This window comes from Aotus nancymaae, unplaced genomic scaffold (assembly GCF_030222135.1).
Source record: "Aotus nancymaae isolate 86718 unplaced genomic scaffold, 86718_ANA_hifiasm-v0.15.2.pri h1tg000046l, whole genome shotgun sequence".
Lineage (NCBI taxonomy): Eukaryota > Metazoa > Chordata > Mammalia > Primates > Aotidae > Aotus > Aotus nancymaae.
The window spans coordinates 19,463,459-19,489,585 of NW_026988460.1; the positions used below are offsets into that span (position 1 = coordinate 19,463,459).

The 26,127-nt window shown below is 42.6% G+C and overlaps 1 protein-coding gene across 2 annotated transcripts in view; it reads left to right on the forward strand.

Annotated features, from left to right (window-relative positions):
• The window catches only part of LMCD1 (LIM and cysteine rich domains 1), a 64,169-nt gene that overhangs the window by 11,923 nt on the left and 26,119 nt on the right, over nt 1-26,127 (forward strand). Inside the window, exons 1-3 of one of the 2 annotated variants that reach the window (XM_012471103.2) lie at nt 7,204-7,891; nt 19,177-19,265; nt 23,673-23,928. In XM_012471103.2, the coding sequence (XP_012326526.1) occupies nt 7,865-7,891; nt 19,177-19,265; nt 23,673-23,928 (372 nt within the window). In that variant the 5' untranslated portion in view covers nt 7,204-7,864. Of the gene's footprint in view, nt 1-7,203; nt 7,892-19,176; nt 19,266-23,672; nt 23,929-26,127 lie in introns of those variants that run through there. The other variant, XM_012471096.2, reaches the window with a different exon arrangement.

A 26,127-nucleotide genomic window follows, 5' to 3' on the forward strand; every position in this document is an offset into this window, starting at 1 on the left:
ACCTTCATTTTGAATATATACATATATAGTATATAGATAGATGATAGCTAGCCAGATAGATAGATAGATAGATAGATAGATAGATAGATAGATCTGGGTTGTATTCAGAATATATAAAGAACTCCTACAAATCAATTTAAAAATCCAATTTTAAAAAAAAACAAGTGAAGAAAAAGCTTGTCACAGAAGAAGATGTCTAAATAACTGAAAGTATAGGAAAAGGTGCTTAACGTCATTATTCATTACAGAAAAACAAACGCACCATAAGACAGTGTCACACACCCAGCAGAATGGTAAAATTAAATACCAACAGGACAGAGTGCTGGAGAGGATGTGGAGAAACTGGAACTCACAGACGTTACCAGGGAGAATATAAAATGATACAGCCACCGTGGAAAGCTGTCTTGTACTATCTAAAAAGTTAAATATATATCCACTTTGTATTCCAGCAATTTCACTTCTAGGTATATGTCCAAGAGAAAAGATCACAGATGTTCACAAAACAATCTTGGGCAAGAATATTTGGAGCCGTGTTATTCATTATAGCTCCAAACTGGAAATAATTCAAATCTCCATCCACAGGAGAATGGATAAACCAATCATTTTATATTTATACAACAGAATATTACTTAGCAGTAACAAAAATCGAATATATGTAACAACATGGTTAATTTTAAATATGTTAGGCAGAAAAATAAAACCAGACACAAAAGAATACATATCATGTAATTTCATTTTTATGATGTTCAAAAACAGGCAAAACTAATCAACAGCGATAGAAATCAGAATAGCAAACTCCTTTATAAGAAGAGGTGTTTATTGAGTAGAAAGGGGCCTGAGGGAACTTTCTGGGGCACTGAAAATGTTCCACATGTTTATTTAGATGGTGGTCACATGGGATATACATATAAAGTAATCAAGAGAATACTGGAGATTGGTGCATTTTTACTGCATATAAGTTTTCCTTTGAAGTACTGTTAGAAAATAACAGAGACATTATTTGATAAACAGTTGGAAAGTGATATGTATCCAGGCAGCAGACCAGTTGGAGGGCAAAGCATGGAGGGTGAGTTTCTACTGTAGCCCCCTGGAGGTTTCACATTAAGGGAAGACTTAGTCCCTGGGAGCTCCCACCAGGACTCTTTCAAATCTTGCCATTGAATTTAGCCCGGCATCCAAGTTTCTATGTGATGGGCCCCTTTTCAATCACATCTTCCACTACAACATTCTGTTGCCCTAGGCTGACCTGTCACTCATTTCCTGAACATACATTTCTTCCTTTGGGCATGCTGAGAGAGTTTCTTTCCCAAATCCCACCCCTTCCTCAGTGCCCTCCTTGATAAAACCATCAGTTCAGACTAAGTTCTCTGTCCTGTGAACTCCTAGTATGGACTAACTCTCCCACTGAATGCACGCTTAGTTTTCTGAATAGCCCTGAAGCATCTGCAGTGGCTTTCTTGCCAGCTTAACTCCTATACCATCATATCCTGTTTATGCTGAAATTCTCCATGTTATGCTTCTTGAGAACAGAGACCATTCCCTCTTCCCCTTTGCATGTGCCCTGGAACCCTGGCACATGTTAAGCGCTCATTGATACTAATGGATAGAAAAGGGAGTAGAATGAAATCGGGAAATAGGAGAAAGAAGGAAAGGCATCAAAAGAGGTAAGAGCAGCTTTGTTCTCCTTTCTGACAGGGACAAGGAATTCTGAGGAGATAGAAAGAAGGAAAAAGACCCTATGAGCAGAAGATACAAAAACAAAACAGCTGTGGAATAGAGGAGGGGAGACCATTAACCTCTTTAGGCACCCCTCAGTGTGGCCCCACACATGCTGCCTTCCCATTCTGCACCAAGATCAGAACTGGCAAAGGAGGAGTGGGCTGGGGGAAGTGGGGAGGAGACTCCCTGGTAGTGTTTAGAAGGAATCTTAAGATGAAAAGGAAATAAAAGTGAGAGGAATTGGGGAAGACAGCACACCAAACCAGACCCTGAATTTTTTTATGCTTCCAAGTTGTATTCTCCTTCTTCAAGCTTGTCTACAAAAAGATGGGCTTTAGGATGGTGGATGAGCCAGGACTTAATTCATTTCCCTTTTTCAAACAACTAACTTAAACCTTCATCTGAACCTCGAGGTCCTCTCTTTCTGGCTGGACGTCTCTTGAGAACAAACTCCAGTGATTTTTGTGGTCTGAGGAGGCGGCTGGCCTGGATCACAGAACAACAGCAGCCGCATCTCAGGAGGCTAGGCCCTACTGAGAGACAAGAACTGGAGAGACGACCAAAAACTGGCTGAAATTTAGTACAAACCTCTCATAGCTCAGACAGCTATCGACTTTAAGTTTCTAGTCCTTGATGAATATTTATACCAAAATAGGGCCAGTGGAAAAGTTCCATCTGCATGGATTTTAAGAGTTTTGCCTTTCCTCAGCCACGTTGACCAAACTCAGGAAAGTGGCGGAATCAATGCCAAGTACATGCTCTTTGAAGTGCAAGAAATTCTGAGAAGGCCCTGAATTCATCATATTTCTTCTTATCCTGAAGACTTAAAGTTGGCACTCCTTTAAAAAAAATGCTTAATATCAATACCTCTCAGTGCTTTATAATTTTAGCCAAGCCCTTGACACCATGTTGACCACAACCACTCTTTTGAAGGAGTGGACAGGTCTATTCAAAGTTTTGCAGGGAGAAATTGCTTTGTTGGTTGATATTTTTAAAATCCAAATGATCCAATTAATCACTTTAATTCTCCTCTTTAGTTTGCTAGTAAGAAAAATGGCCCCAAGTTTTCTCCTTAGTGTTATTAGTCATCCTCTGCTCCTCAGAACCAAAACACCAGAAATTTCAACCATGTCAGACCTCTGATGTGTGGAGATAAAATAGAGGCCTTACTCTAGCAAGAGACATAGTAACTGCTCTTACCAAGCACAGGCCAGGAGCCAGGCATTGTGCTACATCATTTTTTTCCAAATTTTAAAATCACCCCATTTTGCAGATGAGTAAACTAAGATCCAGAGGGATTAAGTTCCATGGTTACATGCTTAGTCACGGTGAACATGAATGAAGTGTGGGCAATTCAATCCATAGCGCTACCTTTTCCTTTTGTGCAGCTGGAGGATCCCTTATATGAAAATCTGAAATGCTCTAGAATCTGAAACTTCCTGAGTGCTGACATGAAGCCATGAGTGGAAAATTTCACACCTGACCTCATGTACACACACTTTGTTTTATGCACCAGAATTATTTAAAATATTGTATAAAATTACCCCCAGGCTGTGTGTATAAGGTGTATATGAAACATAACAATTTCATGTTAAGGCTTGGATCTTGTCCCCAAGATATCTTGTTACATACATATATATATACACACACACACAAATATTCCCAAATCTGAAAAATATCCAAAATCTGAAATGCTTCTGGTCCTAAGCATTTTGGATGAGGGATGTTTAACCTGTACTGTTTCTATTCTATATCTAACATAATTTCAGTGTTCCAGAAGTATGGGTCGTGGACTTGTTGGTCTAAAAATGAATTTAGTTGATACACAGACATGCATTGACAACATTGAGCCATGTTAGCATCTTTCTCTCATTTCAGTTCTTCCATTATTCTGATTATATCAAGGAGGACGTCTCAATCTGATGCTAAAATGTCTTTAACATCCCAAACACTTGCTGAACTTCACTTTAAACAAGTGGCAAGTAGTTCCCAGGCTCAGAACTTTTAAAAGGCAATCATACCTAGCTAGAATTTAATTATTCATATTTATTGCATTTGTTATGGTTACCATCTAATTTTATATATTTTAAAGATAATTTTTTTCAAGAAATAAGTTTTTAAATGTGTGTTTAAGGAAAAGTCAATAATCACGCAGATGGTATATAGAGAACAAAATACATGAAGGGGGAACAGGAGGTTTTATAAACATAGCATGCTTGATTATCGCTGGTATGCAAAGCATCTTACATGCATTAAAATATTTGATTTATACAACCACCTAATGAAGCTCATAGGGATTATGATCCATTTTAAAGATGAAAAAAAAAACAAGGTTCAGAGACGAGAAACTACTTGCCAGGGTCCACACAGGTAGTAAAATTGTGGCCAGGGCTCAGGTTCTACACTAAGCCCCAGCATGCACAGAAGCTCCTCCAACACTCTGTCAGCAAATCATCCAAGGGCAGGTGTGGATCAAGGGATATTCCAAAGCAATGAGCCCAAACCAGAAATGCCATGGTAAGGTTGTAAGGCTTACTGACTCACTGATCAGCCTGAGTTTTTACAATTTCCCAGCACTTGTCTGTATTCTATTTCACAGAGAAGCCTGCAGCAGAGTTTTTCTAGAGAAGTCTGATTTTCTCTCTCTAGTGAGTCACCTTCCAGAAAGTGAAGAAATTGGTTCTCCCATCAGAGGGTCATCTCTTGCCTTCTGAGTACACCTCACAAGGGATGACACAAACTAGAAATGGACCACTTGATGAGGAAAAGCTGGGTTCTGCAGCAAGAAGACAGCATTTCTTTCTAAGTTTCCTTGCCTTGAGCAGCTGACTGGGATTCAGATGTCAGGTCTGGGTGGCTGGACAGGCAAGGATTCCATAAACATGGGAGAAGCAGGGAAAGAGTGAGTTGGCAGTTTCACTGGTCTGTCCACAAAGATATTCCAGGAGCTGAAAACATTCCTGGAGATAAAGATGAAAACTGGAGAGAATAGTTGAAACTATGAGTAGACTATAAGAAGAGAGGAGAAGAGCCAGTGGGAGAACCTTGGGGAGAGAAGAAAGTCATTGAGGAAGGCAGAGAAGAGGGTAGTCAGAGGGTCCGACATAACCAGAGGAGGCTAGGATCCTGGAAACCAGAGGAAACCAGGGTCGCTCTCTTTCCTTCCAACTCTCCATTCGGGCATCAGCCTCAGATGCAGGATATCTAACATATATTAACTTTTGATGTGCCAAGAAGCATAGATGACAGCATAGATGAAACATAGATGAAGACATGGATGAGGCATAGATGAAGATGTTTTATATAAATGTTTATTGAGGAGCTATTATGTGCAAGGCGTTGTTCTAGACACTAATAAAGCAATGAACTAGACATAGAGGGACCTTGCCCTCATAGAGCTTACAGTCTAGCAGGAAACAATAACATTGAAGAGTTACATACATAATTAAATAATTACTATCATGGTGGATCCTACAAAATACAAGGTGCGGGCTTTTCTCAGACCATATGATTGGAGTATCTGAGGGACAAATAGGAGTTTGTTAGGTGAAAGGAGAAAGAACTGGTCTAAACAGAAAGAACTGTATGTGGGCAGGCTCAGAAGTATGCAGGAATTTGGCATCTTTCCTGGGACATATGATTAAATGAATAATTCTAAATTTACTCAAGAGATAATTTTCTGGAAAGTAACTTGACTTCTGTAGTTCTGTTTTACATTTGAATTGTGGCAAATGAGTTTTAAAAACAAGACCTTGAAAGTGAATTATTTGCAACGTGAAGCACCATTCCCTAATTTCTGTTTCATAAAACTGAGCTTAGAAAAATGTGGCCTAACTACTCTTTAAGATCCGTTTAGTCCTAAAGATCTATGACTTTATTAAACACAGAATCCAACTATATATAGTGTGTACAATTAGGTCATTATGCTGAGGGAAAATCAAGGAAAGGATAAAACATCTGAAGTAAAAAGTATATTTAGTGTTAGTTTTAAAAACACATGATACCAAAAAAAAAAGAAAGAAAGAAAAAGAAAGGACTCTTTTATAAGAAGGATGCTTGTTTAAAACCAGGAAAACATCTTGCTAAAGGCACTACACTAAAACACAAGTGGTATTTTACCATCAAGGCACCAATGTTGGTTGAAGGGAATCCTTTTCCATGTGCGTGCACGTGTGTGTGTATGTGTGTGTGTGTATCACTGCTTCCACTGTCATAAAAGTTAACCCAGGAATTTGGGTGTGAGATTTCCAGCAGGAAGCATTTGCATAAGCAAAGCCTTAAGACTTTTAATAACCCTGCTGTACTTTTATATAGCACATTTCCTTTTAAGATATTAAGATTCAGACAGGCAAGATTAAAAATCCACCAACTTGGTGTGTTATGTCTCCCCTATTTCCAAAATTAACTCCAGTAAAAGTGTGTTATCCTTGGAAAGATCAGTAGTGCTGCAAATTTAGAATTCAGAGACATGCATGCACAAACACATACATACACACCAAATGGCATTCCTACAGGATGACATTCTTAAGACATCAGGCTGCTGAAATCAGGAGCATCTTATAAAACTGGGGAGGTATAATAAGTAGGTACTGTTGATCTCAAGCTTACAGATGTATCCTTGAGAAGGAGTCTGTTAAGAACCATGGAAATCTAAGAACCACAAAACCAGTTAGATTTTAATTTCCAAGTGTAACCTGAAGATACTAGGCCTGGGGACACCAACAGCTTGTTCTCATTTAGGAAAGGTGGGGTGGGAGGGGAGTTACGGGTCCCCACGGGGGCTTTATTTTCTTCTATCTTGATTTCCCTCAAGCTGCTTGGTAAATCACTGAATAAGATTCCCAGGGGATTTGATAACTTCTGGCTCAAAGTGAGGCTGGTGGCTTTACTACATTTTCCTAGAAGCTGCCAGGGCATACGTAGGGAAAGAAAAAGACAACTCCAAGCAAAAAAATAATTGTGTCGGAGCCTCTGGAAGCATTTAGTTTGGCAAAAAATGCCAGGTCAACTTTTGCCCTGTAGGAATCCCTTTCATAGGTAATTAAAACAGTCAATGCCCACCCTTTGGGACTCTGAGTGAGCTCAAAAGATCCATGAAAAGTCTAGAAGTGGAAGGAGATCAGAGGACCATCCTCTCACTGACTGAATTAATCAGGTAGCCGCTCAAATAATGGACTGACTTTTCTAGAAATGTGAACGATTCTCAAATAAACAGCAGAGAACGGTTTTGCCTCTTGGCTGGTTTTCTCAGACTGCCTCTGTACAATTCACTATTCATGTTAGGCTGGGCAGTGTCTGCAGCTAGTTCAAAGGGAACTGGTGTCAAAGGAAAATATTAGTTCAGCCTTAAAAATCCTGTCACTTCAGTCCAGTGGGGTCCTTTATACATAAGATTTGTGGGTCTGCTTTGGATACGACACCATGTAAATATAAGCTATCAGCAAGAAGCTGGCAGCCACAAAGGCTGGTTTCCTTTCCCCCTAGGTCATCATCATGTTCGCCCTGCCAACAAAATGTTCAACAAGGAGTCCATGTCCTGGGCCAGGACTGCCAGATTCCTAGATGTTCCACGCACCATCATGCAGATCCAGTCACCCAGCAATGAATCGTTGAATTTAGGATTTGGAACTTTTTGCCTCGTTCCATACTCGTCTTTTTCAAAGTGACCCCAACTCCATCCCGTTTGAAAGATAAAAGAGAGATCCTGTGACTGTTTCCATGCTTCCCCTTCTCAAAGGCTGCTGCCCATGCCAACTGGGAGAAGGAGCCCAGCCTGCGAATGATTTTATAGAATTGCTACAGCAACTCTGTCCAAAAGTCCCTCACATCAGGCTGTTCCAAGAGTCGCAAACCCTTGAAAAATGTACTGAGTTGAGTCTTATCACCTTTTTGTCTATTTTTTGATGAAAGTGCTAAAAATACAAAAGAGTAAAATTATCCAAAAGGCAGACAGAAGAAAAAGAAAAAGGGGCAGATAGTCTCCTATCTTGGCTAGCAGAGCACTCACAGTGTCTGCTCCCTTATGCCAAATGATACGGTGATGAGAGGTAGACATTGCTGGTAGATTCGGTTGGTAAACCAGATGGCCAAGGGAACTGTAATTGCAATAATGGATTCTTAATCAGGAGGAGAGCTTTTTCTCAGGATGCAGACGGTGGGGTCAGCTTCTCAGGTGGAGTACGGTTTTAGAATCAACGCCATCACCCAAACCCTTAAAGGCAGACTTCCATACGCTTACTTTGTTCATGGCCCAGGGTCTGGGTATTTCAGCTTTCCTGGAACCAGTCTCAAATCAGTGAAGCTTGGCCAGCAGAGATGGGGCAGGGAAGGCAAAGGCAAGGTCTTAAACAGAGAAAGCTTTCATTTTCTATTTCCCTTTCCACATATGGATTTGCTTTTCTACTCTGTTTTTATAGCCAGATTAACCCCTTTTGTTCACAGATGATGTGAGCTTTGGTGGTCTCCAATTATCCCCTCCCCTGGAAGGGAAGGCAGAGCTACACAAGTGATTACAAGCACAACAGTGTTCCATGAAAGGGCATTCATGGTGGCTTGGAGACTTCAGCAGGGAGGAGAGTGGGTATCTAGTCTAGGAAAGTCAGAGTACGCCCTGTGGAGAAGATGATAGGAGGAATTGGCCAGCCTTTTCCAGAACTGCCCAGGGGCATGTTCGTCAAGGAGCCTGAATGCAGTGATTGGAACAGAGACTTCAGGGACAGCTGCCCTGGAAGCCACAGGAGCAACAGTTCCCTTTCACCAGTTCCCCAAAGGCTCTGGGGCTACCATGCATTGCTCCAGCCTCTCACCTGCTCCAGCTCGGCATGTTCGGCTTCTGTGAATTTTTTCCTCCTTTGTGACCACCCTGATTTTAACTTAATTTTACCCATTAGACATGACATGTTGAGAGAGAGGGACATTAAGGAGAATACGGTATATTTTGCCCCAAACCCAAATTTTCCCTAGAATTGAACCTGGAAAAACTAATCTTGAGAGAGGAAAAAAAAAACCAAAAAAAGAAATGATTGAAATAATTAATTTTAAAAAATTAAAAATTAAAGAGAATATGACATTTCTTATAAAGAATACAAAGTATTCTTTCATTTGGTACACCAGAAACTCCTGACATCACAAGATAAATCCATCTGACTCTTCCAACTACAGCCAGTTCGTGGGATAAATTTAACACACACAAACCACATAATAGAAAAAATCATGGAATCTTCACCCTGAAGTGCTGCCGATTCAGGCACTTCTGCCATCAGCTCATCATCCACCAATTGTGTTCTCATTCTGTTGCTTCAAATAGGGTTGATCTTTAAAAACAAAACAAAAGTTTTCCATCCATAGAATTCTAAGTACTAGATCAGTAGGGCTCATCCCAATTTGTTTAGTCTGTGCATTTTTATCCTCATTACACAATTCAGAAAAAGAGTCTCTAAACTGAAGGGATTTCTTCACATTTGTGCTTGTCCAGACAGAGGAATAGGAATGCCCAAGGAGCCACCCTGAAATAGAAATAGATTTGAACACACACACACGCACACGCGCGTGTGCAAATGCACACACAGCTCCCTGAAGAGCATCTGTCATATGACCCCTAATGTAGATGAGGTCTTTGTTGTTGTCTGTGTGAGACTCTCTGTGGTTTTAGGATGCACTTTATCCAAATCATTTTTTTGACTGACTTCTGCCACAAAAGTGGGCTGCAAGCCTCACTCTTCCATATCATACTTGAGAAGACAGGATTCTCTTGGCCACAGCCTAAAGCCCTAGTGTGGGGCTTGCCGAAGCTTGGGGAGGTGAGTGAGCAAGAAGCCAAAGGACAAATGTGGAGCAGCAGTTCTGCTTTGAGATTGGAGGGAGCAAGATGGGGAACATTTGTTTTACATTACAACAGAAAAACATATAGATTATGGAATAGGATGCAAAACGTCACCCTGATGTTTAAGAGCAAATAGACTGGAAAGGGTTGTCATTTGACTTTTTCCCAGCATCCCTGGGTTTCCAACCCCCTGGCCGCCTCCTCTGGTGACACACAGGACCTGTCTCAGGAGGAAAGGCCAGGCAGAGGATTTACTTTCAGGAAGGGCAACAATGTAGACTTTAAGTTATGGACAGGCAGTTATCCTACTGGCGAGTATGTGGATTCCATTACTCTGTTAAGATTGTGTAACCGTGTTTTGGCAATTCCTTGTTTCAATTCTTGGGAGCTTCAAACAGTGGAAGAAGTCCAGACCCTTGTCAAGATCCCGGTATTTCTTTTTTTAACTTTTAATTTTTGTGAGTACATAGTAGGTATAGACCCCAGGATTCTTAAATGGGAAAGTGAAAAAAGCCTTCCTGGCTAGGTCAGGCCACTTCCCATAAAAATTATATCTCTTAAGGAAAAAAAATGACTTCCCATGCAGCTTGTAACCCTTTGGGTGTTGCACATTCCCAGCTGGGCCCTTCATCTGGTGGGATTCCTCAGTCCAAGGTGGGGAGGGTTTGGGGACCACTACTGGCCTCAGGCAGGGCAGAGCGCCCCACAGAGGAGTCAACTAGCCAGAGAAATTTAGAGGAAGAGGAAGGGCTGTGGTTTCCCTTTGGTCTAGTTAAGAGAATTACTGGATTTGGCACCAAAACCTGTGTGGCAGGCTTGTGCCAGGACTGATGTTGAAATGACAACAACAAAAGCCAGACTTGCTGTAAAAAAACTCTCCTTATAGGGAATGGTGGTCTACAAGCTGAGTATGAAAAGGAAATTTTTTTTCAGCTTAATTGAGGTATAATTGACAAATAAAAATTGTGTGTCTTTAATAGGTACAACTTGATGGATTTGTGTTGTTATTGTTGTTGCTGAAACAAAGCCTCACTCTGTCACCCAGGTTGCAGGCAATGGCATAATCACAGCTCACTACAACGTCAACCTCCTGGGCTCAAGCAATTCTCCCACCTCGCCTCCTGAGTAGCTGGGACCACAGAAGTGAACCATCACACCCAGCTAGTTTTTTAATTTTCTATAGAGATGAGGTGTCACTATGTAGCCCAGACTGGTCTCAAACTCCTGAGCTCAAGCAATCCTCCTGCCTTGGACTGCCAGTGCTAAGATTACAGTTGTAAGCCACTGAGCCTAGACCAAACTGATGTTTTGATATTCGTATACAATGTGAACTAATCAAACTAATTTTTTTACGTAGTGAGAATACTTAAGATCTACCCTGTTAGCAAATTCCAGTACAGAATACAGTATTGTTAACTATAATCATGATGCTTTACATTAGATCTCCAGAACTTACTCGCCCTGCCTAACTGAAACTTTGTATCCTTTGATCAACATCTCCCTGTTTCTCTCAAGCCTCAGCTCCTGGCAACCACAATTCTCTTCTGTGTTTCTATGAATTTGACTAGTTTAGATTCCACATATAAACGAGATCATTTATTTGTCTTTCTGTGCCTGACTTATTTCACATAGCATAATGTACTCAAGTTCATCCACGTTGTCACAAATGGCATTATTCTTGTCCTTTTTTGAGGCTGAGTATTATTCTATTGTGTGTGTTTGTGTGTGTGTATGTGGGGGTGTGTGCCACATTTTCTTTTTCCATTTATTTGTGGACACTTAGGTTGTTTCCATATCTTGGCTATTGTGAATAGCGCTGCACTGAACTTGGGAATTCAGATATCGCTTCGAGATACTGATTTCATTTCCTTTGGATATATATCCAGATGTGGAATTTCTGGATTGTATGGAAGTTCTACTTTTAATTTTTTGAGGAAGCTCATACTGTTTTCCATAATGGCTGTACCAATTTACATTTCTCACAACAGTGCACAAAGTTTCAGGAAGGGAGATTATTAAGCCAACGAGCCTAGAGCCTAAAAATCCAAGTTAGAACAGTTGAAGTTACAATGATGAGACCAAATAATTCCAAAACTTGTCTGCACATTGGCATCCCCTGGGAACTTCCAGAAATACTGATGCCTATAATCAGCTCCCAGGGATTGTGGTAAAATTGGCCTGGGGTGCAGCCTGAGTTTGGAAGCATTAAAAATCCCCAGAGTTTAATGTTGCAGACAAGTTTGGGAACCACTGTTGTAGCCCCTTGATACTCAAAGTGTGGTCCCTGGGACAGCAGCATTGGCTTCTCCTGGGAGGTGGGTAGAACTATATGTCAGGCTTGCCCCAGACTTGCTGAACCAGAGTGTGCATTTGAGCTAGATCCCAGGTGGTTTTATGCTAATCACAGTTTGCTTACTTTGAGGAGTACTGCCCTCCTCACACACCCAGACCAGGCAAAATCCCCCTGTTAAAGGACAATCTCATGGCACACTGTTTCTCCTTCCTAGCACTGATTGCATTTGTAATTTTACATTTGTGTGAGTTGAGAAAAACGTGTGAGGGCCGCAGAATATCTGGAAGAGGCTTCCTGGCATGGAACTATAGTGCATTGGTTAAATTAAAATGTGGATCTGGAATTCAGATACCTGTTTCCAGATCTAAGCTCTAGCACTTTAATTTGACCCCTTTGAACCCCACTTAATTAGAGAGACTGGATTTTCCCAGGCTTTTCTGGTTTTTGTACTAAAAAGTTCTACATCCTAGGCACTAAACAGTCTGGTGCAAACCAAGACAGTCATCCTTCAGTTATCTCATATGTAACCTAGAGGGACGAACAATATATCAGTGGTCTCACACTTTAATTGTTTATCAAAATCACCTGGAGATCTTGAACAGCAATGTCTGGGTCCCACCTGCAGAATGTCTCATTTCATAGGTCTGGGATGAGGCTTGAGAATTCTCTGTGCTCACAAGTTAGCTGCTATCATGCTGTTGCTTAAGGACCACACTTTGAGAACCACTGCAACATACCTCCCTTAGGCACGGTGGCTCACGCCTGTAATCCCAGCACTTTGGGAGGCGGAGGCAGGTGGATCACGAGGTCAAGAGATCAAGACCATCCTGGTCAACATGGTGAAACCCCATCTCTACTCAAAATACAGAAAGTTAGCTGGGCATGGTGGCGCGTGCCTGTAATCCCAGCTGCTCAGGAGGCTGAGGCAGGAGAACAGCCTGAACCCAGGAGGCGGAGGTTGTGGTGAGCCGAGATCGCGCCATTGCACTCCAGCATGGGTAACAAGAGCGAAACTCCGTCTCAAAAAAAAAAAAAAAGATTCGCACAAGGTCAGGCTTAGCACAGTGCCTGGAAAAACACAAATTCTAGAACCTGTTACAGCTACTATTATTCCTTTTGATTATGGAAACGATGGGACTAAAGCTGGTCTCTAAAGAGTGGGCGGGTCTGAAGCTCTCTGAGGTTTAGACAAGCATGAGCAAAATCCCAGAGTATGTGTGGATTTTGTTCTGCAAGAGGCTCAGGTGGTTGGAAAGAGAATCTGGGTGAAAACAGTAAATAATATGAAAATAGAGGGACAGGTGAGGTGGGCCACATTGCGGGAGCCCCATGATGTCTAACATCCAGCAACCTTTATTCCTTTAAAAGTGATTCAGCATAACTTCAAAATGAGACAGGCACTAGTATCCTTAATACAGAAAAACTATGAAGAGTTGGGAATAAACCCAGAAATGACTTGCTTCTTGATTATCATGGATTTTGCTTCTATTTCTTAAGTGAGAACAGTTTCTAGGTAGCAGTTTTCTACATGTAGCCCCCAAGCCACTGTTCATCCAGGCATCTCCCATAACTTGGGTCCCAGTGTGAGCTCCAGCTGCCAGATCTGGTCCTCAGCCTACGCAGCCTCTGGCCTTTCAGGCTTCCAGGGAGGCAGCAGACAAACTAAGTGAAATCAATGTCACTTTTCTCCCGCAAACTTAGCCTGTGGTTTTGATTCACTTTCTCCTCTGGCCAGTGCCCACCCCCGCCAACCGCAACTGTGTTTGAAGTCTATTTGTTGCCTTGAACATCTACATTTTAGTTTATTGAACAGAATAGGAGCAAGTGGTAGAAAGCCTGGGGCCAAGGTAAATGTTTCTAGACCTTGTCCTGCTACCCCAGCCCAAACTTTTCCAGCACCCCTCACCCCTGCAGACACACTGTCTCTCCTTTTTGGACCCAACTGGCCCAATGCCCAGAGTCAGAGCTAGACTCCCAGGAGTGCTGCTTGGGGTCTGGAGACTCCTGGGATGGTAAGAAGTCACGGGTTCTAGGTTGCAACAACATGTGTGTGAATTACATTCTTAGTGGCAAATCCTGTCAGTTGTAGGAGCTTTGTGCATGAACAAAATGTAAAATATCTACTTCCTAAGATCATTGTAAAAACCAGCTGAGATAAGGGATGTTAATATACTTTGTAAACTGTAAAGTGCTGTGCCCTTGGTGGAAAGTGCTATAGCAGATTGGATAAGAACACAACTCTGATGTAAGGCCTACCTGGTTTCACATTCTAGCTCCACCATTTACGAGCTGTTGAATCTTGAAGAAGAGGCTTAACCTCTGGAATGAAACCTATGGGTAATCATTAGGGCATGTGATAATACTAAGATACAACTTTCAAAAAGGTGGAATTTCAACTGTTATGCAAATATGAAGTGAAACTTAACAAAGATTGTGTTCTACTCATCAGTGAGGGAACCAGCATGGTGTTTAGGCCAGTTTAAAAAGTGCTTGAGGAGTTAGATATTTATAGATAATTTAATGTTAGGATAAGATTGATGGGTTACTTACAAAACTAGTTAATGTCTTCCAGTACAGTAAACCCTAACATTTGGGGTTATCTTTTTTGAAAGGACAGAAATTGTTTATGTCTCTATTGGACCAAGATCTGCAAATTAACATGTTACTTCACCAAGTCTCGGAGCTGAACAAAGTAAATTTCTCTAGATAATCCTGTGGGGATGAGGAGAGTCAGTGTCATATTGCCTCCATATGACACTGAAAGAATGTGCCACTCACCTTTCTGCCTTATGTCTGAGTTTTAAATACTTTTTTGGAGGGATGGGGGACAAGAAGGAGTGCAGTGTCTTTTCATAGCTCACAGCAGCCTTAAACTGCTGAGCTCAAGTGATCCTCCAGCCTCAGCCTCTCAAGTAAGCTGTAACTACAGGCACATACTACCACACCTAGTTTTTTGTTTGTTTGTTTTCTTGCAGAGATGGAAGTCTCACTATATTTCACAGGCTGGTCTCGAGCTCCTGGCCTCAAGCAACCCCCATGCCTCAGCCTCCCAGAGTGCTGGGATTATAAGAATGAGCCACCACATCTAATAATTTTTTAATAATAGTAAATACTTATTTCAATTTACTACCTTTTAATGTTACATGATGCTTACAACAGCCCTATTGAGACAAAACAAAAAAGAAAGGGCAGGGATAATTCATTTTTCAGAGGAGGAAACTGAGTTACTCCATGAGGAAGAACCCTAGATGGAAGAAGAGGCCCCATTTTCTAATTCCAAATCCCATGTTCATCCCTAAATTCTCTATTGTATTTTTTCTTTTACATTTTTCTTCCTCTCAACCCTACATTGTTCTTGGTGACATTTTTTTCCCCTCTACGACTTCCCTCAGGGTTCACCTGAAGGCAAATGCTTGAAGTAAAGAGGAGTCCCAGCATTGCCTCTGCTCCTTGCATCCCCAGGGGTCTCCTGGTCTAAGTCCTTTTAAGTCCCTGCCACCATTCAGTTTCTCGATAATATCAGATGAACCACATCCTACTAACCCGAGCCAAAGAAAATCATCAAAACATTTCTTCCTCTTCTCAGGAGAAAGGGCAGATTAGATGCTGCATTCCAAGAAACCTTTTTTTAAGTGATGGTTTCTTTTAAACTCTTCTATTCTCAGCTACTGTGAGACACAGAGCCCACATCAGAAAAACCTACTGTTTATAAACTAGAGTATCTCACTTGGAACTGTGGCTGATTGATGTTTTCTCCTCCTCAGTAAACGAGATTGTTCTGTGTTGAAGATAGGGGGGTCTGTCTGGCTCCTGGATGAATGGCATGCAGTGCACAAATGACTATTTATTGCATTAAATAGTCAGCCAGGAAACTAGCTGCAAGTGTGGCCTGATGACCTGAATCAATTTCTTCCTTGCAAGGCCATTTATTTTTCTCTCCCACATACTTCTGTTGCCATGGAAATCATCCCACTAGCAGATGGAGACCAGGGTCAACTCTCTGCTTCCTGAACCTCCGTTTAGTTTAATGTCCTGGCCCAAGCAGGCCAGATCGCCTGCATCTTCACTTGCCTGACTGCATAGGGCTTTCTTTGTGCTTGCTGAGATTTTTAACTTGGGTTCTCTTTAGGTGATGGGTAGCAGAGCACCGTGAGGGCGAAGGGCTAGGAATGGCCTCGCTTAATGAGTTAATCATTAAGTGTGGGACATGAGTGAGCATATTTTGTTTTTATGTTTTGTAGAAAAACCTAGTCAGAGAGGCAACTCTTTCTATAAGTCAAAAAAAGTAGAGAATAAGAAAGTATAGAGGTGTGCCGTTAGAAAAATAGTTCCTCTGAAGTTTCCTAGTATTTTGAAGCTAGAAAAAAAAATGCATTGAGAACATCTAATTTGGTGTCTCTCAAACCTTTTCTTGTAAGATGTAATTAATGACAACAACAACAACAAATGCTCAATGCATAATAAATGTGTGCCAAGCCCTTTTCAGGTAGTATCTCACTTAACCTCCTGGTAACCGTGTGAGGCAGGTTGCATTCCCATTATCCCCATGACACAGGTCAGGAGCCTCGAACTCAGTAAGCCTACTTGCCCAAGTACAGTGGAGGAAAGGGGAAAAACTGGGACTAAATCTCAGGACTAAAGCCTGGGCCTCCAAACCTGAAAGGGCTGCTTGCTCTCCCCTTCTCTTCTTGCTTCTATCATAGGCTGGCCTGTTAAAGGCTCAGGAGCCTCTACACATCCAGTGCCTGCCATTTGTATTTGATCAGGTAATTCTCTCTCCCACTCCCAACCAGGAACCGCTTTGTAACATCTCACAAAATGAGGATCCTGCAAAACAGAATGTGGGCAACCCCAGTGCAGTCCAGTTCCTTTTTTTTTTCAGAGGAGATGCTTTAGGCTGGGCAAGGAAATGACTCATCTCCAGTTACACAGCTAATAAATGCCAGAGTTGGCACCCAAAGGCCAGACCCCCACACATCGTAGACCAGTACTCTGCTCTGCTGGCTACCTGCGTCACTATTTCTAAACCAAATCCTGAGTCTGCAGACAGACTGCAGCTCCACTCCACTCTCCAAGCCAAGCATCAGAACTAATCCCCTTGTAGAATGAGGGTTAATTCAACCTCTCAGAAGAACAATAACACTGAAGTGTGCAGGGTGCTTTGCCGCTTGGAAATGCTTTCACCTATCTCTCCAGTTTCCAGGCCTCCGGATATATCTGAAATGGTCCAACAATGAAGCCTTATTCACAAATTGTATACCTCCCAAAATAAACTTTGAATGACTCTAATATTAAGTGGGTAAAGATCACTGCGTTTCAATTAGGAAAACTGAAGGTATCAAGAAGGAGAGGTAGAATTGAGCGAGGTTATATACCAGTGGCTTTAGGGACCAAAGTCCTGCCTGTGAATGAAAGCTGTTCAGCTTAGGAGAATGAGTTAGCAGTAGGTGTGTTTTAATTTTCACTTTTCATTGAAAATTTCAAAATTCATTGAATAGGCCTAAATATAAACTTGCTTCCCTCTACACTCCACATATGTGCAACATGGCTGTCACTCCCTGAAGCTATAAATATGTATTGAACAAGATGACAGAGTGTGTGGGGACATGGTGTAAACAGCAGTCACCAAATAAGAGGCATGGAGTGAAACATAATTGTGGGAAGATTTGGTGCACAAGAGAGGTATTGTGAAGGACAGCTGTCTCTTTCCATATCTGTGAATTCTACCACTGGCAATGAGGATGGCTTCAGAAGTTTCACTGCTTGTTTTTTCCCTTAAATGCAAAGAGAGTAGACCAGTAGCCTCCAAAGGACCTGCTCAGATTGCACACCCTACTCATCGTGCCTTCCATACCTTTTTCACTTCACACATTTTCTTTCTTCTGCTAGGCATCTCCTTCCCTTTTTCTGCCTGTCTATCTTGCACAGCCCAAATCCAAAGTCACCTCCTGTAAGAAGTCACCTGCTTTGATAAACTCATATTTCCCATATGAGTTTATTAACACCTTCCTCTGTGCTTCTAAAATCTGTGGCAAAATAAAAGCAGTTACCATTTCTAGTGCCTAATGCAGTCCTGCATGTTACATATATTATCTCTATACCCACTTGGCAGGTAAGGAAACTGAGGCTCAGTATGTCCAAGGCCATACAGCCAATAAGTTGAAAAGCTCAATTTGGAACCCAAGTCTCTCAGACTCCAAAGTCCAGGCCTTTTTTTACTACACAACAGGCAGCTTCCGTTACCTCAGACTTACCCCTTACAGGAGCAGGAGATGAATGTGTTTTCCTCTCCATATTCCCCTAGCTAACTGTGAGTTCCACGAGGGCACACCTGAGTCTTATATTGTATTCCTGTGCCTGGTACATAGTAGATGCTAAATAAATGGTATGTTTGTTGGATAAGATGCTTATCCCTTTACATTACTAGTTGATTGAGCCCTGCTTATGATGAAATCATAATGAAGTACATCCCTGTACCAAGTTGTCCCCACCCCAACCCCAATGGAGAGTTGGGTAAGTTTCTCAGCCAGCAGATTCATATTATTAACCCACTTCTTCTCCGATGCTAATGTAATGCAGATCTACGAATTTTGTTAAAGTGCAGATTCTGATTCAAACAGGCTGGAGTGGGGCCTGAGGGTCTGTATTTCTGGCAAGCTCCCGGGTGATGCTTCTGGTTTGAAGATGCCATTTGGGTCTAAACACGTCGGCGGCGGCAGCCAATGCACTTTTGGTACCTTTGACTGATAACAAGTAATAAAACCTGTCTCATGCATTGTTCTCCTTCCAAAGGAGATTTTAAGTTCTCATGTGATTTTTCAATGTTTTAGGAAAATATTTAAGTTATGCTTCGAGCTATAAACATTAGGCAGCATGCACATTTGTTTGTGCCTGTAGCTTTGGTTTAATCACACTCTATCAATAAATCACAAATAAATGAGAGAAAAGAGACACTCACTGGAGATTCCATTCCAGTGACATGTGGATCAGGAGAACTGGTGAGGGTCGGGGATGGAGCAGATAGATGGTCATTCACAGCAGGGTGTTTCCAACTAGTCTTGATGTTTAGGGACAGCACTACAGGCTGGGAAAGGACGGGACGCTCATTGTATTCTTGCTGGGAAGAGCCCCACCCATCCACACTAGCCTACCCTCTGGCCCCATTCCATGTTCCCATTTGGTCTTCTCACTTCCTGGTAAACAGTTTGTGATGGCTTATTGATCTCAAGCCCTTTGAACCCCACACAGTCCCTTTGCCAGCATGCCAAGTCTTTTAGAGGTCAAGCATCTCCGATCCAAGATGTTTGGAAGGAAAACACCCTCTTTTCTGTTCCTTTTCCAGATGTCCCTGGGCCAGCTGCAGTCAGCAAGAGGTGTGGCATGTTTGGGATGCAAGGGGACGTGTTCAGGCTTCGAGCCACATTCATGGAGGTAACAGATTTTGTCAGGAGGGTCTCTGTCTGATTTTGTTACTTGGCTGTCCTCTCGGGGAACCCTGGTTGCTTTCTCCGCTGGGACTGCTTTGGTTGTATGCATTGTCAGGGAAGGATGGCTACAGAGCGAAGGCACTCCTGCTTGGTCCAATTCAGAAACATGAAAAAAGTCCTGGCGGGGGAGAGAAAAGATCTGAAGAAGGAGGTTAGCACTTCCTAAACCATTTCAAGGTAGAGTCCACCAAGCCCAGCTCAGCAAGAATTGCTCTGGGAAGACCTGGGTGCTGTCCCGGGTGCATTTAGGGTATGCCTTGGGGTTTGGTGGATGGGGCTGATCTCTCCCCACTGCACTGTCATTGCTGTTGATGTGTTTTGGTCTAGAGTGGCCCCTGGGACAGAAAGAGAGGTCATTCTGTCCACAGTACTTAAAAGCCAGGACCTAGTATTCATATCTGCATGAGAGGACCGTAAGATCCAGCTAGACTTGGATTTCCAGAGGTTTTCTTTCTCTTTTTCCACTGAGGATTCTGAGGACAAGAGTGAGGCTGCCATATTGCGCAGTCCCTGGGCGGCATTCATGTCAGCATCTATGTGGGCAGCACCTCTGGAGCTGTGCAGAGAATAGACTGTGAGACTGTCCCTGCAGCCCTGGGAGAGGAAGGTTAAGCTCTGTGGAGGACACAAAGAAAGAGTTTTTATCATCACTGCTGTAGTGTTGCCTTGGGCACTCAGTGGGGCATAAAGTTTGGAAGGTGTTTTTGCAGCAATACTGACTTCCTTTGTGAGATGGAATTATAAAAATAACTACTTACTCATGAACTGAGTGAAATCTTTTTTATTTAAATGTTGAAATAACCCTAAGCAGTAGGTATTATCATCTCCATTGTGTTGATCAGGACATTGAAGGTAGGCAATGGAGAAATGACTACCAAATGACAGAATTTGAATTCAGATCTACATGAATCCCAGTCCCATGCTTCTAACCATTCTGCAGTACACTGGGCTATGAGCTTTCAGGGCAGAACACCATTCCCTGACTCCATTCCCTGACAGTTCTGAACCTCAGAGGAGCTCACATGGTCTTCTGGCTGCAAGGGACCTTCAAGGTCACCCAATTCAAGTTTCTATCCCCTGCAAAAATTCCTTCTGTAATTTAAACTCTCCTAGGAGGAGTTCTCCACACTTCTATTTTGGCCATTTGAGCTCTTTCTGGCCTTGAAAGAAAGTCAACTTCCTTATCATTTCAACCCCACTGGTCCTGAATCTTCCCTTAGAATCTCAGGACAGCGTTGATTCCTCTTCAGCTCTTTGAAGACAGCTAGGATGTCTCCTTTTAGACTTCTTGAGCCAGGGGAAAATGTTATGTAAATGCACCCACCAAGTCAATTCAGTCAGTTTCCCCTTCTCTCAAGGATCACAGCCCTGTGCTCCCTGCTGTCCAACATCTGAAAATGGTCATTTAGTGTATTTTTTCTGGTTTTCCAGTTGTTTAGGAAGAGAGGACAATTCTGGACCCTGTTTCTCGTGGCTGCAAGCAGAAGTCTCTTAGTATTGTTTTAATCACTCCATTTCCTGTCATCGTACAAATGATTTGAACATCAAGTGAATTTGTCTTTGAGAAATACAGATTGAAGCTTGTGGCTCCTGCATATCAACTGTCATCCTTGGTTGGAAGAATCCAGACAGGGACTTAAATTAGACTCAGATTGAAGCAGTAACATCAAAGAAGCTTAGGAGGGAAATCCCGTTAGACCTTTTCATGCTCCAGGTTTTAAACTCTCAATTGTTTGAAAGACATTTAAATGACCAAAGTGCCAACCAACATGGTTTTAGAGGAAAGCCCCTCAACTAATCATCACAGGACAGAATTCAGTCCCAGGTTACCAATGACAGATTGCAGAAATGGCCATTTTCATACCGCTGAGAATATTTTGGGATGGGTCTGTGTCCTCTACAATCTGAGCACCTAGAAAGAGTGGGGTGGGGTGAGAGGGGTGTATTCCTCATGTATAAAGTCCCAGCAACATACCTGGCCACGTGAAGAGTGTGAATAAAAGGAGAAATTGTGTTGATACCATTTCAAGGAACATCTCAGATCTGTTAACCTTTCTTTTTGTTTTGTTTTGAAATGTTTTACATTATCAGGCTCTCTAATTAGCATTCTGAAATTCCACATTAACTGAAAAAGCAATGGGCAGCCTCCTCATCCAGTTCTATTTATGGAAAGCACTGGGGAGGTCAGAAGATCAGATGGGACACTGAAGAATCAGGGTCCTCTGTGTCCCTCCATGCCAGGATTTACTTCGCTTTCTGCCTCTTCCTACTCCTTCCACTTCCAGTCCTGCTGTTCTCACTCCCCACCTGTCAACCACTGATACTGCCTATTGCCTGTCTTCTTAAAGAACCAGACTCCTCATGCCTGGCGCTTAAAAGGGACAAGCGAGAGAATATTATTGATTGTGAATAAAATGCAAAACAAAGCAACCCATTTTTTTTAAGAAGGAAAACATTTATGCTTTGCAGCACCCTTAGGGTTATTTTCTCTTTTTTGTTACTAGAACGCATCCTTGAGATTATCGATTTTAACATTTCTCAAATTGCAGCCCACTGAATGTGAACTTGTACTGCAAGCTTTTTCAATAGCATTCCAAATGTCATGCTCCACATCAGTATATCAAAGTCAAGGTGCAGCTTTGCACTAAAGAGGGGCGTTTAACCTCCCTTAGCCCACTGTTTTCCAAACTCACAACCACTAAGCACCGAGCCCTTTTTATGTGCCATATACTAACCTCCTGGAGAACTGCTCCAGGCCAGCAGAAGTACCCCAGATTTTAGGCAACTTTTCTGCCCTAAACGTATTCTACTTTATATAGTTTCCATCTGATTTTCTCTTCCTCCCTCATCCCACTGTAAGCTCCTTAAAGGTCACAATAAGGCCTTCTTCTCTTCATATTCAATGAGGGGTTTCCAACCTCTTAGCACAGTTACATTTTGGGTCTCATAATTCTTTGTTGTTGGAGCTGTTCTGTGGAATGTAGAATGTTTAGCAGCATCCCTAGCCTCTACCCACCAGACACCAATACCACTCCCCTACCCCACTGGGACAATTGAAAATGTTTCCAGACATTGCTAATTCTGTCCTTAGTTGAGAGCCACTAATGCAGACCATCAATGTAGCCTCACAGTCAACATTTGTGATATTCGATCAGACATATTTACCCCCTGACTATAGGTGAGAAAAGGAGGGTTCCCTCAGCCTTGCCGATCATTCAGCTGCAGTGACCTCCCTTACTGGGCCTCCCTCATCCTTGCAGTTGGCCTTGACATTGCTCACTTTACTTAACAAGCTCTCAGGTTGCATGCAGAGGAGCATCTGAGACCAGCACAGCCTGCCTATGGAAACAGGCCAGCAAGAGAGGGGAGCGATTCTCCTCTCACGCCATAGAACTCTCTGGATTTCTAAACCTTAACAGCGTGCCCCCAAGTAGCCACACATTTTTTTAACTGTCAAAGAGAAGCATAAGGCTTTTTAGTACATTTGAAGCATCCCCAGGATGTGTTTCCTTCTCCTGACAAAGCCTTCCCAAAAAACTTCTATCTCCCCACCCAGAGGGCTTTTCTCAGCTCACTCTCTCCCCGCTGGGTTCTGCTCAAAAATTTCCTGAAGAAAATGTTCACTGTATTCTAACGTCAGTATGCATGCTAAAGAGTTTAAAAGTTGCTGAAGCTCCAGGGCTGTGATCTTGGGAAACAATTTTAATAATTATTTAGAGCAGGAGTTAGCAAATGTTTTTTGTAAAGGGAGAAAGTAAGTACATATTTTAAGCTTTGTGAGCCAGATGCTCTTTGTTGTAATTACTAACTCTGCTGTTGTTGCCTTAAATCAACCACAGACAATATGTAAAGGAATGGGCATGGCTGTGTTCCAATAAAACTTTATTTATAAAAGCAGATTGTGGGCCAGGTTTAGGCTATGGGTCATGCAGACTCCAGCCCAGCTTTATGAATGAGCATGGCTGTGTTCCAATAAAACTTTATTTACAAGAGCAGACTGTGGGCCAGGTTTAGGCTATGGGCCACACAGACTCCAGCCCAGCTTTAGAGCATCTCTGATGAATGACTCAGCTTTTGCCATGGCAACCACCAGGAGGGAAAACATGCCACTCTTTTTACCAGCAAAAGTTATATTCTGTTCCTCAGTGTAGATTAATACAAAGACTGTCATTTCCCAAACGCAGGTCCCAATTCCAAAGCCCTTTATGTCTCAGGTTACCATTTGTCTGCAGCTAACCTTTCTAACTTAATTTTTTTAGCTTGCTTTCAAAAGGGTAGAAGCTGCTAGCAGGAGAATCTGCCTCTCTTTCCTGAATGTTAATCTCACTCGTCCTCATCCACCCACCCCCAGGAAAATATGCAAGTCTTGCAAATGCAGCCAAGAGGACCACTGCCTAACCTCTGACCTAGAAGACGATCGGAAAATTGGCCGCTTGCTGATGGACTCCAAGTATTCCACCCTCACTGCCCGGGTGAAAGGTGGGGACGGCATCCGGATTTACAAGAGGAATCGGATGATCATGACCAACCCTATTGCCACTGGGAAAGATCCCACTTTTGACACCATCACCTATGAGTGGGCTCCCCCTGGAGTCACCCAAAAACTGGTAAGATAGCTTCCCCTAACCAAGTAGTTGTTTTCCTATCCTTATAAATACTAGCCATGTCAAGTGTTTCTGAACTTTAAACATGGGGTGGCAAGAGATCAAGGTCACAAAAATGGCAGGAGTGGCTGTGGTTTTAGCCCTGCCCTTATATCATGTGATGTTGAAATGAAGACTATCTGGGCCACCATTTTCCTTATCCATGAAATGGGTAGAGATGTTCATATGGACCCTAAGAGGCCTTGCAGCTCTAGTACAGAGGCATTCATTGTTCCCTTTGGGCTCCTCACTTCTGAACAAGAAATAGTTTATCACCCAAAATTCTGAGTGCTTGTCTCCATCTGCAAGATATTCATTTTCCGTCAAAGTAGCCTGGTACATGCCCTTTGCAAACCTGTAGGAGAGCAGAGAAACAGTTCTGCCTAAATGCTGAAGCCTCTTGGTCTTAGAGGGGAGAACTAAACTGGTTTTACACAACCTTGAACAAAAGCAACCAGATAAATCTTGAGTAAATGATCAGAGAGACCCTAAGGAGGGCAGAAAGGACACAGGTCCAGAGAGAGCAAGTGACTTAAACAAGATTACACCCTCACTGCTCACTGGAATCCCTGGGATCTGCAGAAGGTCTCCCTGCCCAGGTCTCATCCCAGACCACTGAGTCAGAAGCTCCAACTACAGAATCCAACTCATCAGATGTGAGCATTTCATATGACTCCCTCTGCAGCCACCTTCAAGATCCAATGCACCAGACTGGGGCTCCTATAATCTCAACATGTGTAGAAATCATCTGGGGAGCTCACCAAAATGCATCCAGCAGGTTTAGGGCCATCCTGAGATTCTGCATGCCTCACACACTCCCAGGTGATGCTGATGCTACTGGTCCCCAGAACCCCACATGTGGAGTAACAAGAAGCTGGATGATTTCTATAAGTTAATGAGATTTGTAGAAGGTTCAACAATTTTTAAAATGCAAGCATGGCATTTAGTTGAATATTTGCTGGAAGCAAAGGAGTGCCTTTGGAGCCCTTCATAGCCCTATCCTTCAGGCTCCTCCATGACTGCCATTACTGTGCTCTCACTCCCAATATCTCAACATCTCGTGACACTCTGACTTCATCCTTCCAGTGCTAAAACACACCAAGCTCTTGCCCCCTGTGGGGACTTAGCACTTTCTGCTCCTCTTTTTTGAAAGGTTCTTATCTTGCTCTTCACATGGTTGGGCTCTTCCCAAATAGTCCTTCCCCACATATTCAATTTACAATAGATGCCACCTGTCATCCTATCACATTTTTTCTTTCTTTTGGTTTCTTCAAAAACTTTTATTGCAAGTGGACTATCTTAGATCTGTGCCTAGATATGAGGGCAGATACCCTGCATGTCCTGTCAACCATAACATCCCAGCACCCAGCACAGTGCAGGGTGTAGGATAGGTGTGACAAGTGTTAGTGCAGTGTCACAGCCTTTTAAGCCAGAGATGCTCCAAGTATGGGCTGTGGACTAGAGCTGTTCCACACAGTCTTTGCAACCTGGACACAATGAGAAAAGTACAGACATTGAGAATATACGTTGGGAAAATGTTACAGCAATTTGACATCCAACTGTGTGATGAGATGAGAACTCATCTCATTGAACAGAATTCCACTGTGGTCAGACTCACACTGAAATCTCATGGGGCATGCGCTACATTCTAATCACATGAGAGAGACCACAAATCACTCTGCAATGAGTGGAAAAACAAACAAACCTTGATCCTTCACCATAGAGCGTTTGAGAGGCACGGTTCTAAGCTGTTGCCTTAAGCGGGAAACATCCTTTCCAGATAAAGTAAAGAGAGGCTAAGATTTTTTTCTTAATCTGTACTTTTTGAAAAGAAAAACCGCATTTTAAAAGAAGACTTCAGCATCCATGAACTCAATCATCCTGTAAGGCAGGAATTGTTTTACATGTAAGGAAACACAGAATAGTTAATTGGCCTTCAAAAGTTTTTAGTGCTAGACAGGGGCTGGTCCTGGGCCACAGAGCGTGGCCACAGAACAACAGCAGAGCCACATGCCCAGTAGTTCAGAACTCAGTTTTCCCTCCACCTCCAGGTCTGGGTAAGCTTATCAAGCAGGTCTCCAGATGTCAGTGGAAACTAAAGCAAGCAGCTCATGAAAGAGCTGGCTGCGGTCTTCAGGGACCAGTTGGTGAAAACCCCAAACA